This window comes from Halyomorpha halys, unplaced genomic scaffold, assembly GCF_000696795.3.
Source record: "Halyomorpha halys isolate HHAL.00 unplaced genomic scaffold, Hhal_1.1 Scaffold244.1, whole genome shotgun sequence".
NCBI lineage: Eukaryota > Metazoa > Arthropoda > Insecta > Hemiptera > Pentatomidae > Halyomorpha > Halyomorpha halys.
In genome coordinates this window covers 564884-580274 of record NW_027110917.1, presented here as the reverse complement: position 1 = coordinate 580274, position 15391 = coordinate 564884, and the positions used below count along the sequence as shown (strand labels likewise).

General features: G+C 29.7%; 1 protein-coding gene across 1 annotated transcript in view; it reads left to right on the top strand.

Moving 5' to 3' along the window:
• LOC106680131 (high affinity cationic amino acid transporter 1) overlaps positions 1-15391 on the top strand; it is a 22816-nt gene that overhangs the window by 884 nt on the left and 6541 nt on the right. The window contains exons 2-13 of the mRNA XM_014419640.3: positions 2812-2929; positions 6353-6481; positions 6586-6744; positions 6837-6941; positions 7940-8089; positions 9032-9156; positions 10877-10974; positions 11161-11300; positions 12349-12451; positions 12531-12715; positions 12812-12978; positions 14041-14149. Coding sequence (XP_014275126.1) covers positions 2812-2929; positions 6353-6481; positions 6586-6744; positions 6837-6941; positions 7940-8089; positions 9032-9156; positions 10877-10974; positions 11161-11300; positions 12349-12451; positions 12531-12715; positions 12812-12978; positions 14041-14149 — 1588 coding nt within the window. The remainder of the gene's footprint in view (positions 1-2811; positions 2930-6352; positions 6482-6585; positions 6745-6836; positions 6942-7939; positions 8090-9031; positions 9157-10876; positions 10975-11160; positions 11301-12348; positions 12452-12530; positions 12716-12811; positions 12979-14040; positions 14150-15391) is intronic.

The following is a 15391-nucleotide window of genomic DNA, read 5'->3' as shown; positions in this document are numbered from 1 at the left end:
AAAAAGTGTCATTTTAGCCCTTTTTTCTAATTAACCATATGAAAAAAGTCCATTCTAATCTTTGATTTAATGCATACTTACATTATATTTGAATTGTTTCAGTAAAAATTTTTTTTTTTATTTAATTAGTCAACTTTAAATTAATTTTTATTTCATTGACATTCAGTAATTTTTATGAGCATCAAAAATAAAATAATATCAGTCAAAATGATTTGATAACTTGTAATTATGTAAACATAAAGATTTTTTGAGAAATGAAAGATAAAGAAATAAACATATCAGGAAGATTCCATTCACAATGCCTCAAGTTTTAAAATTCTGGTAAACAACTCACAAGTCAATGTTTCAACAACTCAAGACGAAAAAGACAACATTACATATATGCAACGCTTCTCACATTAACCATTAAAATTAAATTTAATAGCTCATAGACATGTACAGAAATGAATGATAAAAAAAAAATAAACAGTAATGATAATGAAATAAAAAAAAACATTGCACTAAAAATGAGGTTAGTTAAAACCATCAATATTATCATCAAAGATTGACAATTTATTGATATAAAACAGCAAAAGCACTGCAAGAGAAATATATTAGTACTTGGAGAGACTTGGAAGATTCCACACACAATTCACAAGTCATGTTTCACCAGCTCAAGTCAAAAACACAATATCACAGAAACACAGAAAAAATTCAGTCTAAAGATACCAGAGACTGTTTAATCCTGCATTCCTCTTTTCATTACATCCAAAAACATACTGATATTGTTTTTTTCTATCCTGATGAAATATGAATTAGCGAAACAATGAATGGCAACATATTTGCCAGAAGTATTTTAGAGCCAAAGACTGAAATCTTCCAATTCTTGGCTAATAATTAGGAATTTACTTTGATATTAATTTAAAACAGTAATTTAAATCTGAAATAAATTAACATATAAATGAATGATAGAAATATAATATGGTACAATTAATATTAAATATAAAGACCCACACATGAAACAACAAAATCATGTACAAAAAGCAAATCTTTCAGTTATATTCACCACCAAAAAACGTAAAAAAATTAGTATAACATATAATATCTAATTTAAGACTGCCACACTTTCAACAAACGGTTCAGTAATTGTATATGGTTGTATCACAAAACATTAGTTTTGAGGGAAAAATAATAAAATCAGAGCAACAAAATAACTATTTGGTAACAATTAAATTATTGAAGAAATTATTAACTATGGCAGAAATTTAATTTTTAAATGACTGCATAACACCTTTCTAATTCTCCTACATAATTAATGATTATCCATTTCGAGAATGTCCATGCAAATATAATGCTGTAAAATTTCAGTTTTCAATACTAATAAGAATTAAGACCTCTTTTTGAAACCAGTATTCACACTTCTAGCTGAGACATTGCCATCATTAGGACAGCTTTCAGGACAGAGCAGATGCCTAATAATGAAAAATCAGATGGATGGCATTCCATGTGAGACTAGAACCCCAGTACATTGAAAATCAGTATAATGGCATTATGGACATCAACCTAAAAAATTTCTCAGAAACTATTTCCATTGTAAAATATAACAAAGGCATTGATGACAGGGGAGTTGGGTGTCTTAAAACAAAAAGTAACAAACAACTAAAATCTTTTCAAAACCTCAGACAAGTTTTCTTAAATTGGTAATACTACATAAGAGACTTACCATGAGTATATTTCCTTTCACATTCCAAGCTTTTTTAAACAAAGTATTAAAAATACATCTTCTCAAAGAAAGAATCATTAAGAAGCCCAAGATATGTTTTAATTTTTATTTTACTGTATTAAATCTATATTTTATTAATTTAAAATTAAAAATTGACATTTCATGAGGTACAAACAGCAAATTCTATTACTGAAATTATTGTTCTGTATTTAAATATTTATAAAAAACTTGACATTTAAGAATTTTGTAACATCGTTTGGGGAAAAAAAAAAATTTCTAGTCTTTGTATAATTTAGAAAAGAAAAGTCAACTAATGGATCAGTTTTTTTTTTGTTTTGTTTTTTAGCCAATATTATCTTTGAAAAGATTAAAAAATAAATGATGGCTACAGATCGCCTTTTAATTTATTTTAGGTGGGTAAGTGAGAGTGTCAATAACAAGAAATTAGATAAAGCCATGTGAGATTCCTAGGAAACAGATACATTTTGTTAGGATGACAATGGATAAGTAGCCAGTACCTTTTCAAACATACTTCTCAAAACCTTATTAGACTAGCCTGTCTGCTCTTCTGCCAATAGGTAAAAAAGCTGGAAAATTATTGGTCTGAAGTACCAAGACTATATTTTCTATTTTAGCCCAATGAGGATGATTTAGATCTCATGGCCAGATAAGTGCACAACCTTTTTGCAGAAAGGTGCAAAGGAGCTAGGACTAGCTATGAAAGAGCATAATACAAAATATGTGTATGTTGGTGGTAGAGAGATTTAGGAACCATTCTTGAAAATAAAATCTTAAAGGTTCCAGCAGACAGAGTATCCTTGGATGCAAGAAACCTCCTACTGATCTTGAACTGCACAGCTGCATCACAGTATACCAAGCCAATTCACAAAGGTTTTTGGTGCCAGTCCAAAAATAAACCAGCTATGGGTTGTTATTCCAGCTATAATGATGAATTTTTGTTTGTTAGATAAACATCCTCAATTATGAATGTGTAATTTTGTTTTGTTATATACAAATTTTCATCAGCGAAAATATATTTATTTTCTGAAATATAATTAATTAATTTAATAAAAATTTATTGATCATTCTAAATAATACTGGTATACTAGGTTGGCTGTACCCTTGGAGTAGGAGTTTATGTGCTTCCTGGTATCGTAGCAAAGGAATTAGCTGGACCAGGTGTAGTCATATCATTTTTTATAGCAGCAGTTGCTTCTATTTTTGCCGGTAATCTAATCTAATTCATATTACTTTTGTTAATTAGTCATTTTATTTTCAATCACAATACTATATGATAATCAATCACTATACCCTTATTATCATTTATTTTATATATTTATTTGAATATTTTATTTTATTTACTATCTATTTTATATGAATATTTTTTATTCAAAACATTTATTCATTAATCATGATTCATTAATTAATTCCTTTAACTGTTCCACAATCAAAAATTTTCTTTTGCATTTTTTTATTCCTTATTCGCTAGGGAAGTTTTGGATTCAGGCAGTAAATGAAAACAAATTATATTTATGTGCGTGTGTGTGTGTGTGTGTGTGTGTATATATATAATCAGGAAAAATTAGCTGATATTGTTGACAATTTTGCTTTTGAGTATACTTACATTGAAAGAGGAAATGATGTGAATTCATCTTACCTATAACAAAACAGGAAATAAATAACAATGATTTTAATAGGACTGGAAGCAAACAAATTGTAGGCTTAAAAAAATAAAATTCTTATAAAATTAATGATATTATTTTAAAACATAATATAATATACAACAATTAAATGTTTATAGAAGAGCAATCCAGTGCTGACTTCAATGTTTAAAGGTGCAAAATGGAGTTTTGTCAGAAATCTGTGATGGAACTCTCTGCTAAATAGATTAAAAGAGGAACAAGAATATATATAGGGCCGCCCGTAGCTCAGTGGTTAAGACACAGTCTTACCAATTTGATGTCTATTGGCGGTGCCGGTTCGAATCCGGCCTGGGACGTTGACTTTTTTCATTGAGTGGCGGTCCCACAAAATGAAGAACTTTGACCCCCAACCATGGTCAGGCAGTATAGGACTCCAATGGGAGTCTTGGCCAAAAAAAAAGAAGAATACATATATATACAAAGGGTACTAGGAAGGTTTTACGATATGAGTGATGAGATCACAAGGAGGAGAAGGGTTGGTGCATGAATCAATCTGTCTCAGCCTGTGCTGTAGCTGGCTGAGCCAGTGGGGTAGGATTATTCCCCTTCTGATTGTGCTAGTTAAAGGTGTCGGAGATGTTGTACTGGTCTAAAATTCAATACAGAGTGATTTTATGCAACAACTTTAAACATGTGTTAAGTGTGGATCAGTGTTTGGAGGAAATGCTATCTGTACCTGAAGAGGATTTTCCATTCTATATGAAGATATTCAGGTGGTACTCCCGGGTTTGAAAAAGGAAGGAGTGTAATAGTACAGTGAAATGTTGCAGAAATTCAAAAATAGAGTAGTCTCTAATGTAAACAGTATAGTGACAAGTGATGAAACTTGGCTTTACTACTATGATGTTCTAAGACTCGGAGGAAAGTGTGGGTGTTTGAAGATAAAGATACTCTAGACACTGTCTGGAAATCCAAAAGAAAGATATCTTAAGAAGAGAATGGTGGTGGTATTTTTTAGTGTGAGGGGTGTTGTTGAATAAATGGTGGTAGAAACACAGAGGACTGTTACAGGCTTCACCACACAACCACAGGCACACCAAGGAATGTCCTCGAATAGTGTTGAAAGCTCTCTAGAAACTTTGCCCAAACTCCAGAATGGGTCCATGGTTCCTCCTTCACCATTATAATACTCCAGCACATCATTCCAAAGTTAACACAATATATTTTGCGAGCACTGGAATAAAAGTGTTAGTGCTTTTCCCTCAGGTGAGAAACAGGTTCAAAGGGGAGCATTTCACAAGTAATAAGGGTCTTTTGAAGGCTTGGGGCATTGAGTGAGCCCAAATCATAGCAAAAATATGGGGGTTACTTTGAAGAAGGTTTAGGATGATGGAGAATTATATTTTGTGGTGTACAGACTACTTCCAAAATTATAGAAAATTAAGTTGCTTTGCAAAACTTCTCTATTGACCTCTGTATATGGTAGTATATTTTCTTAATCTCGTCAAAATAATTCTGTGTAGATAGAAGATTACTTCTGACAGCAATCAGCTACATTAATAGTCTCAAGAAATAATAAACTTAAAGAGATGAAACAGCTTATAAAAACCATCTTTCCCTATTCACAAAATTCTAACTAATAAAAATCTCAAGAAAATTTCACTCAAATGAGATATGAAAAATAAAGAAGCAGCAAAAGCTGACATGAATCTCACAGCAACTTATTTATATAATCAAGACAAATTATAATTATTAATGTCACATTGGGAGAATGGAACCTCTTTCTAACTATGAACCCGGTGGATCTTTTGTGAAAATCCCTCTTTTGTCAAGCGATCCCATAGGAATTGTAAACTTCTTACAAACCAAAATAAATCATGTTTCAAATATCACAGTCTGGCAAAGCCTTTACGTTTGCACAGAATGAGTTCAATCTCTTCAGCTCATGAGGAAAATAAGTCGAAGCAGTTTTAATTTACTTTTCTATGATTGTTTTTCCTGTGCAGGAAATAATTTTTCTCCGGATCAACTCAAATCTAGAAGCATTTGTCAAACCCTCCTTTCCCTCATAGGTTCAAATTCTGTTGTTCCTTTGATTGCAAATTAGTGGGATTATGATCATCTGCCATTAGTATAAGGGGATAAAACTGGTGGAATGAGTGATGGCAACCCTGGCTCCAGAATAATAGAAATCCAAGAATCAGGCACCTCCAGGCCTCTAATTGACTACTGTAAGCCTTTCATAGAAACTATTTATGTATATCTGAATGCAAATTTATATTTTAACAAATTTTTTTTTAATTTAAAATACTTTTTATTTATTGAGAGATATTACAATCTGCCACACAGTAGTGGGTTATAGGTAATAGTGATGAATGATCTCATACATACTAAAATAAAATAAAATAAATAAATGAATGAAAAAAAAACTCTTAAAATATATATAAGCAAAATGAACATAATAAAACTATGTGTATGAAAGAAAAACAAATAAAATAAAATAACATAATGATAAAATAATATAATCCATAGTCAGTCACATTTACATTTTAATATACAATATTTACACAATCGACCTGAGGATCCCTGAGCCCACTCTATACCCACGTGTGGGGGATAGAGCAGAGCTCAAAAGATCCCATCACTGGTCATCAAGATCAGCATCTCTCTCGCCGCATCACTGGTAGTGAACCAGTGGAGGCTGAGCAAGTGCGCTACAGCCGCAAACACTCAACTATTTTAACCAATAACATTAATAATTCAATACCTGCATTTAAAAGAAAGTATAAGGCCAAGAATAATCATGAAAAATAGAGACATATAATTTATGTGAATAGTATATGTATAATATATTATATAAAAAAAAAATCTAATTAATACATAATTTCTAAGTATTAAAGTAAAATAGAAATGTGAAAATAAGTGAATAGTATTGGAACAATTATTAAAAAAAAAATTCATTCAGTGGTAATAACTGGAGCTTTTAATTAATATAAATTTATTTTAGGGCTGTGTTTTGCTGAATTCGGAGCTAGAGTGCCAAAAGCAGGATCTGCGTATATTTATAGCTATGTTACTGTTGGCGAATTTGTTGCTTTTATCATAGGATGGAATTTAATTATGGAGTACATAATTGGTAATTAATTTTTAATAAACAATTAACATTTAACTTCGAGAGAACTCTCAAATTAATTTTTTATTACCAAAATAATGTCTAATAGAAAATAAACACTCATTTAGGAACTGCAAGTGTTGCCCGTGGTTTGAGTGTGTACATTGATACTCTCATAGGAAACCCGATGGAAACATTTTACAGAGACATTTATGAGCTCAACGAAACAGATATAATGTCTGAATATTTTGATATATTTGCTTTTGTGGTATCATTTTTAGTAACACGTAAGTCTGAATTTTTTTAAATTATTTCAAGTCTTTTTTTATAACCCTAATGAAAAAAACTTAATAGTTTTTATTCATATGTTTTGTTACAGTCAGTTTAGCATTTGGACAGAAAGAATCTGTGTGTCTGAATAATTTGCTGACATTTCTGAATATTTCTGTGGTATTATTTGTAGTTATTTTAGGATCATTAAAACGTAAGTATGAATTTCATATTTTTATTGCTTATAGCTTTATTTTACAACAATAATCATACAACTGCTAATAATGTTTATATGAGTGTCTATATGGAATTTACACTGAATCAGAGACCTTGGGTCCAGATATCTTTTAATAACATCAAGATACTTATATCTGAGGAAATTAAGCATTAAGACTTTTTCTTGTACAAGAAACTGACTTGTAAAGGACTAAATAAGATTAAGATAAAAAACAAAAATGAATTAAAGATATCTTGCATGATAACTAAATGATTTAACAAACTAACTCTCTATAAAGTTTTTCTAAAACTGTGTGATTTCGCTAAAGCCTACAACAGTCAGAGGCAACCGACCTTTCAGTTGAAAGTGTTCATTATAATAGAAACCACACCAATCTACAACATAAAATGATATACAACACAAGAACGTAGGCAATAATAACATTTTTTTACAGAGTTAAATATTTTTAAAAGATTTTTCATTCCAAAATGATTTACATTCAACTGAAAATTGTTGGGTTTGCCTTTTATGCACAACACTACAATATAAGTGAAATATGGTAGCAGTTGAACATATAAATATCTTTTCCTAATAAACCTCTTTCGAATGTTATGTGCACAAAAATATTGTGTTTGTATGTGTTGTACATTATTACAAATGTATTATTGAATTAAATTATATAACTGATTAACCATAACCTTAGTAATTAATAATTCATTTTGGTTTAATAAATTTGATTCATTTATAAATGAAACATATTTTTTTAAAGTAGAGAATATGTCCTTTTTTTTTTTCTTTCTTTTTTTAGTGAGCGATACTGAAATAATAGAAAGAGTATTAGATTTCTTGGAATTTTATTTTTTATCATTATTATAATTATTTTAATTATTGCATAATCTACTCTGATGCTTTACATTTAATACATCCAAAATTTAGATGTAAGAAAGTTAAAAAACAAATCCCAAATACTCATCATTATAATTTTTCTGTATTAGTTGACTTTAAAAATTGGAATTTGGAGAAGGAGAAAGTACCACCTTGGGCTGGAAGTGGGGGATTTTTGCCTTTTGGTATCAGTGGGGCAATAAAAGGAGCAGCTACATGCTTTTATGGATATGTTGGCTTCGATGTAATATCTACTTCTGGTAATTACATAGAAGTTAATTTATAATATTAAAATTATATACATAATGTTGTATTATATATAATTTTGGTAAGAATTTGAGAAGGTGGTCGGGGGTATGGTTAGAGGAGTGAAGAACGCTATTAATATAATATATGATATATTATCTTGTGCTAACATTCCAGGCTTCTTTTTATGGATATGTACAAATAAGATAACAGTACATTTTTTTTTTTTTTTTATGACCCCTTTCCTGGTCATTTCTGACATATAAGGGGGGTTTCCTATAGGTTACTACCATATTCTACCATAACCATGTTGGAGGGTCAAATTTTCCATTCATGGGACAACCATAGAAATAAAAGTCAACCCCCCAGGCTGGATTCAAACCAGTGCCGCTGTGGTGACGAGCTAGTCAAAGTAGGTGCTTCAACTCACTCGGTCACGAATGACCCTCATAACACAGTTCTGAAAAAGGCAAGAAATTTAGACCAAAACTTTAGCACAAGAAAATAAGTTTCACTTATTTGTGTTTTTAGCTCTACTAAATGCACCCCTTACCATCTCCTCACATTAAATCTATAGTTAGCAAAAAATACATCATTTTGGTCAGAATTGTTTGATCAATATAAAATAGTCCTCATAAGTCTATTAAGAAAGTGTTTATTCCTGAGTTCTTGTATTCGTTTAAACATGATGACTAGGGCATGATGAACAATTTATATATTACGATTTCTTATATTTTAGATCTAAGACATCAGGAATGAAATACTGTACCAATCATTGCCATGATTTTTTTTTAACTACCAAATAATTTTTTTTTTAATTAAAATTTAATCATCACAAAATCTAGTCTTAATTTTTAAAAAAATATATATAAACATATATGGAAATAGAAATTATTTTTTGTTTTTTACATTTGACTTAATATTTGGACATTAACATACCAATCTTATTATTGCAGGAGAAGAAGTTGAGAATCCTCAGAAATCTATACCCATTTCAATTATTACATCTTTGGTTATAGTTTTTTTGGCCTATTTTGGTCTCTCTTCAGTGCTGACGCTCATATGGCCCTATTATTTGCAGGTAAATATCATTGTATATTATATATGCATTGATATCTCCTTTTTTGATTTTTGACGCAAAATAGTAAAATTTATTATTTGAACTACTGGACAAAACATTTTACATAAAAATTCATAGTTATTAGAAGAAAAGTTGATCTTCACTGATGGTAGGAATAGGTACTTATTTTTAAATAATATTGATTAAGCAATTAATCAGTCATTTTCCAGATATTTTTTCTATATCATTGTTTATATTTATTTATTTTCTTATACCGTAATTTATTTACGTTTTTTCTACCCCGTAATTTATCAGTTAGCCACCAATTATCATGAAAAAAAAGAAAAATCACTTACCATTTTTAAAAAAATATTTTCATAAATTTACTTGTTAAATAAAGGATAAGGAAGTGAACAGTAAAGTGACTTTCAGAGACCATAGTTTCAGCTCTGTAAAACAGTTTAAGTACCTGGGAAGTCTGGTTACAGCTGACAACAAAATAGAGGCCAGGATAGGAGCAGGAAATAAATGTTATTTCTTACAGCAACAAGTATTGAAGTTTAGAGCTCTCTCTAAAAGAATGAAAGTGGTCATCTACAAAGTCATCGTAAGGCCAGTGGTAATCTATAGGTGTGAATCATGGCCCTTGACAAGTAAAGTGAAATGAATGCTCAACTATAAGGAGAGAAAGGAGAAGGACATGGGGAGGGGTCTCAAAGAACGGGATTTGAAGAAGAAAAAATGAAGAGCTGATGAAACTGTTTGAGGTACCCAACACTGTGGCTTTAGTGTTGCACGCATAAGATGCAACAAGTAGAGAGGATTCCCGATCAAAGAATACTCCAGAAGATGCTATATTGGAAACCAGATGAAAAGCTGAAAAGAGGAAATCCTTGATCAGATCGTTGGATGATGTGGAGGAGGATCTAAGGCGGTGAAATGTTTAAAGATGGAAAGAGAGAGCAAGAGATCACGGAGACTGGTTGGCTGTGGTCCAGGAGGCCCAGGTTCTTGTAGGACTGTAGTTTCAATAATAATACTTGTTAAATAAACTACTATTTAAAAATAAATGATTTTTTTAAATAAACTGGTTATATAAATAAACTAGTTATCATCTCAACAAACAACACTAAATACTGATGCAACTGTAAATTTAATTTTATTTGAAATCATAAAATTTGATTTTATTGATATATATATGATTCTTTTTTCTTCTTTTTTTTTTTGTCTCATATGAAGTAAAGTTTTTTGTGCTTGTAATGTTAAGTTATTAAAAAGTATACTTAAAAAGAAAATAATCCCCAATATTAATAAAATTGAATTTTTGTTGGAATAATAAAGTAGTGTGCAAATCAGTTTTGTTTGTATTACAAGTGTGAGCAATCTATTACTAACTACCCTTAAATTTGAGAAATTGTAATGTTTAGCAATAAGAACTGTTTAAAAAAAAAAAATGAACGAATAAAAGTTATGCAATGAATGCATAAATGTTAACTAAACTTTTAAGTAATACAAGTGATTTTTGATATTTCCTTAAATCATTTATTGCTCAAAACAATAATAATTTCTTTAAATATTTATAGGAAAGATTATTTCACCATAATTTTAATTTGCAATCAAAATTATGGTGAAGATTCAATCAAAATTATGGTGAAATAATCCTAATATAAATATTTTAAACAAATATACCTTCATCTAAAAATAAAATAAAATCATAAATAAACAATAATTTCAATTTCAGGATGTTGATGCTCCTATTCCATATGTTCTGGATGAAATAGGATTTCATTGGGCTGCCTGGATTGTCGCCATAGGAGGAATTTTCGGTCTATTGGCAAGGTGAATTACTATAATAAATATCAAAGGAATATATCCATATGCTAATGAATATTTATAATATTTTTATTCTATTAACAAACAGTAAATTAAAGTTCATGGTACTGACTTCTGAAAGATTATTTCATTTTTTATTACATATCTATTAAATGGTTTTTTTTTCCCATATTAATCGGTATTATTTCACAGCCTCTATTCTGGAATGTTTCCACTCCCAAGGATTATCTATTCCATGGCAAATGATGGACTGTTATTCAGGTGGCTTGGCAAAGTAAATTCAAAATATCACACTCCTGTGGTTGGAACAGTAGTTTCTGGTTTTGTAACGGGTAAGAAATGAGTTTTTCTAATTGTAGATTTATGTTGAATGGATTTTCTGAGGTATTTGCAGCCAGAACCTATTTGTGTAATTCCATTGTATGAATCACAAAATATTGAAATAACTCAAAGTAAAAAAAGAGCTATTCATCCCTCAATTATAATAATAATAGTCTTAATAATCTTACCTTGTAAAAGGTTGTATATATTTAATTCTTTGGTACCTTGTAGGAAGAGTCCCATGTTAAAAAGATATGCAAATATGTATGAGACTCCCACATGTTAGAAGTGAAACTTCTTAGGTTCTAGGATTTGCTAATTACTCTATTATTTTTAGGATAATGAGATGAAATTTGATTGAGAGAGATCTCTATTAATTAAATCAAAGATCCTTTTTATCAACCAATTTCCATTAATTCATATCTTCAGAAAGAAATTATGGGTATACAATAGATAAAATAAGATACAAATGATTTATTGGCAATATATGTAACTGTATCTTGAAAATGTATCTGGGTTTGAAAATATACATTAAAAAATATGGCTCGAAAATATCACAAAACCTATGCTGTTTAATAATGAAATTAAGAATAAACAAAAAGATAAAGATAAAACAAGTTTTTATCTTTGATAATACTGGTCAGTTTTAGATGGTGCTTGATTGGTTTCATAAAGAATCAAATTATTCTTAAAATGATGTTCCATGAGGTGTAAAGTTTTCGAGTTATTCGAAAAACTTTACTTCACTTTACCATTCACAAAAGTATTTTTCTTGACACGCATTTTCAAACATGACTTCTTCATCATGAACATGATGTACATAAAAACATAGATGTTTATTCTCTAGCAATTAATACTACTTTTTCTAAAACCTAGAAATATAGATAATTATGTACCTACCTATACAGTAGAAATGATAAGGAAGCCATACTGACTTTTGTACTAGGCCAGATTTTTTTCCATAATTTATTTCTGTTCCCCATAATTTCAGAATAATTGTCATTGATTAAGAAATTAAGAATGTTGTAATGTTTTTTAATAAATACAATTATTTAACAGGAATTATGGCATCAATGTTTAAACTAAAGCAGTTGGTAGACCTAGTCTCTCTTGGGACTTTACTCGCATATACCTTAGTTGCTGTTTGTGTTTTGGTGCTGAGGTAGGATAAATAAATTAATGTTTCATTGCTTATTTCTGTTTATCTTCAAATTATTACAAAAGACCCCTTTTTTATACAGATATAGAGAAGAAATTGAATCACCACAACTTGTAACTCATGATTATGTAGAGCATGCACATTTGATATCAAAGAAAATAAGGGTAACGTGTGATGGAATAATCAAGCAATATTTCAATACCAGGAAATTTACTATTCCATCAGGAACTACTTCAGCAGTGGTTGTATTTAATGTAATAGTATATAGTAAGTACAAGACAAAATTTTCAATTACACTTTATAATGTATTTTTAAATATACATGAGTATATTTTCCTACACTCATTAATAAATTTGATTTTAGGTTTACTTTGTCTGATTCTCTCAGTGGTGTTAGTTCAATATGAGGAAAACATTTTAAGCGCTGATCCATGGACATTATCAGTTTGTGGGATTTTAATTCTCTTCATGTCTATCAATTTATTCTCTACTTTTCTCCAACCATCAGATACAAGAAAACTGCATTTCAAAGTAAGTTATGATTTTGTATAAATTTAATTACAAATTACATAAGAAATAGAACTTTTTATATAAAGATGTTGAACTTAAAAGATTAACTTAGGGTAGAATATTATCAATATTATATTTTTTTTGTGCAACGTTTCGGTTTTCCCCATCTTCAAGAACTAATATTCCTTATTAAGTACATCCATTTCTTTTTTTGAAATTTTTGTCAAATAGTCGCTTAGTTAAAATTAACAACACAACCTCATATGTCAAAAAAAAACAAAATAGATGAGGAAATGCTTGTTATTTTTCAATTTCAAAATTCCTTAGCTCACACCTTCTGTCCAAAAACTTAAAAGTTATAATTTACAAAACTATTATCCTTTCCACTATTTTTTATGGATGTAAAACGTGCCCACTTCAACCAAGGGAAGAACATCAAGTACATCAAGGTTTTTGAAAATAAAGTATTACGTAAAATATTTTGACTGATAAAGGATGAGTTAACAGGAGAATTTAAAAGGCTACACAATGCTGAACTGAGGGAACTGCACCCTGTAAATATAATTCAGGTTATAGCATAGCAGCAAATAAGGTAGGCGTGTGAGGTTTTAGGCCTTAGTAACGAAAGGCTCCCTAAATGGTAATAACACTGAACTGAAGAGTAAACTCGAGGGCTTGACCAAAGTGTAGGTGGAAATCCGTCAAGACTGATCTGTTAGATTTGGATTTGGATGGTCCTGACAGTGATTGGTGGTACCTACATCGAACCTTCAGGTTCGCTAAGCCTTTATTATTATTATATGAATCTATTGTGGTCTGGAGAGCTACTTCGTTGGTGTTGTGTAAAAAGGATGCAACCAAAAAATAGGTATATGTAGTGAAAGGTTGGTAGCATCAGCATTGAACCTTTGGGTTCACTAAGCTTTTACTATTATTAATATACATTATAACTAAGAATAAGATAATGATTATTTACCTAGTTTTATTGACAAAACTACTGTTATTTAAACATAACCGTGGTCATAAATAAGTTCTTTTACGATACAATTTATTAAAAATGTGTATTGATTTTTGTCTTTCTAGGTACCATTGGTTCCACTTTTACCAGCTCTAAGTATATTTATAAATATATATCTAATGGTGTCTCTTGCCATTATCACTTGGATTCAATTTGGAATATGGCTCCTAATAGGTAATATTTTATTATTAACTTGTATTTACTTCTGTAAATGATGGTATCACTTGAAATGTCAGTTTAAAATTAATATAACAATTTATTAATTAATGAAAAACCAAATGCTACCATATAGCTCTTATGAAATAATAAATTATACCTCCAATCTAATCATTGTGTTAAAAAAAAAAAAAGTCAGATAAATTGTTTAGTTCCTCCATAAAATTTTGGGTTATGATAACTAAGAAATTATATTTAGATAGAATCATTAATATAATATAGAATAAAGTAATTTTTTTTTTATAAATGGCCCATGGCACAAAAGAAGAAATAATCAGTAAGACGTAAATGTTGTAAGTGCAGAATAATTTAACTAATATATTATTTTATATCATGATGATAAATTTATATTTCACACTAAATCATCTGTCAACAATGCACACTCTCTCTCAACCCAGATTAATATTCTGTCATGTTGTCAAGTTTGGAAGAAATTTGCTATAAAATTTACAATTTTAAGGAAAGAATTTCTTAACTTTACACAAATTCTTCCTCTATCTTATCAAAAATACCTCCAAAAATCTGTATCACTTCCTACTTTGAATTATAATTGCCTAACAGAAATTCTTATTATATTTTGAAACACTATACTAATACTTAGAGTACAAACAGAAAAAGAATTTTCTGGATAACTAAGATAACAGTAGTGGTAGTCTTCTTCAAAGATATAGTTTACTTCACTGTCCCAGGGCTCTCTGTTGCCGAGGAAGTTGTGGTATCATCTTTAACAACCTCAAAACTGTAGTGATGCCAGTTCGAATCTGGTCTGGGAAGAGTTGAATTTTATTTTGTATAACCCTCCCCCTTTCCATATCAGAAATGAAGAACCAGAAGATAAAACAATAAAAAAAAAATTTACTGGTCCATATTAGATTTTAAAGGAAAACTAACCTTTTGCTTCCATAACCACATCAGAAATGTTATTCTGAGATGGTATAGTATTTTTCCACCAAACATCAGGATTAGCAGTTGGATCAGCATTAGCTAATAGTGCTAAATAGCTTAGGTAGAGCTGTGATTCCTTGAGTATTAAAAATGTAATAAATGCATATTACTAATAGTAATATATATATGCATTTATTACATTTTTAATACTCAAGGAATCACAGCTCTACCTAAGCTATTTAGCACTATTAGCTAATGCTGATCCAATTTCTAATCCCGAAGTTTGGTGGAAAAATACTATACCATCTCAGAATA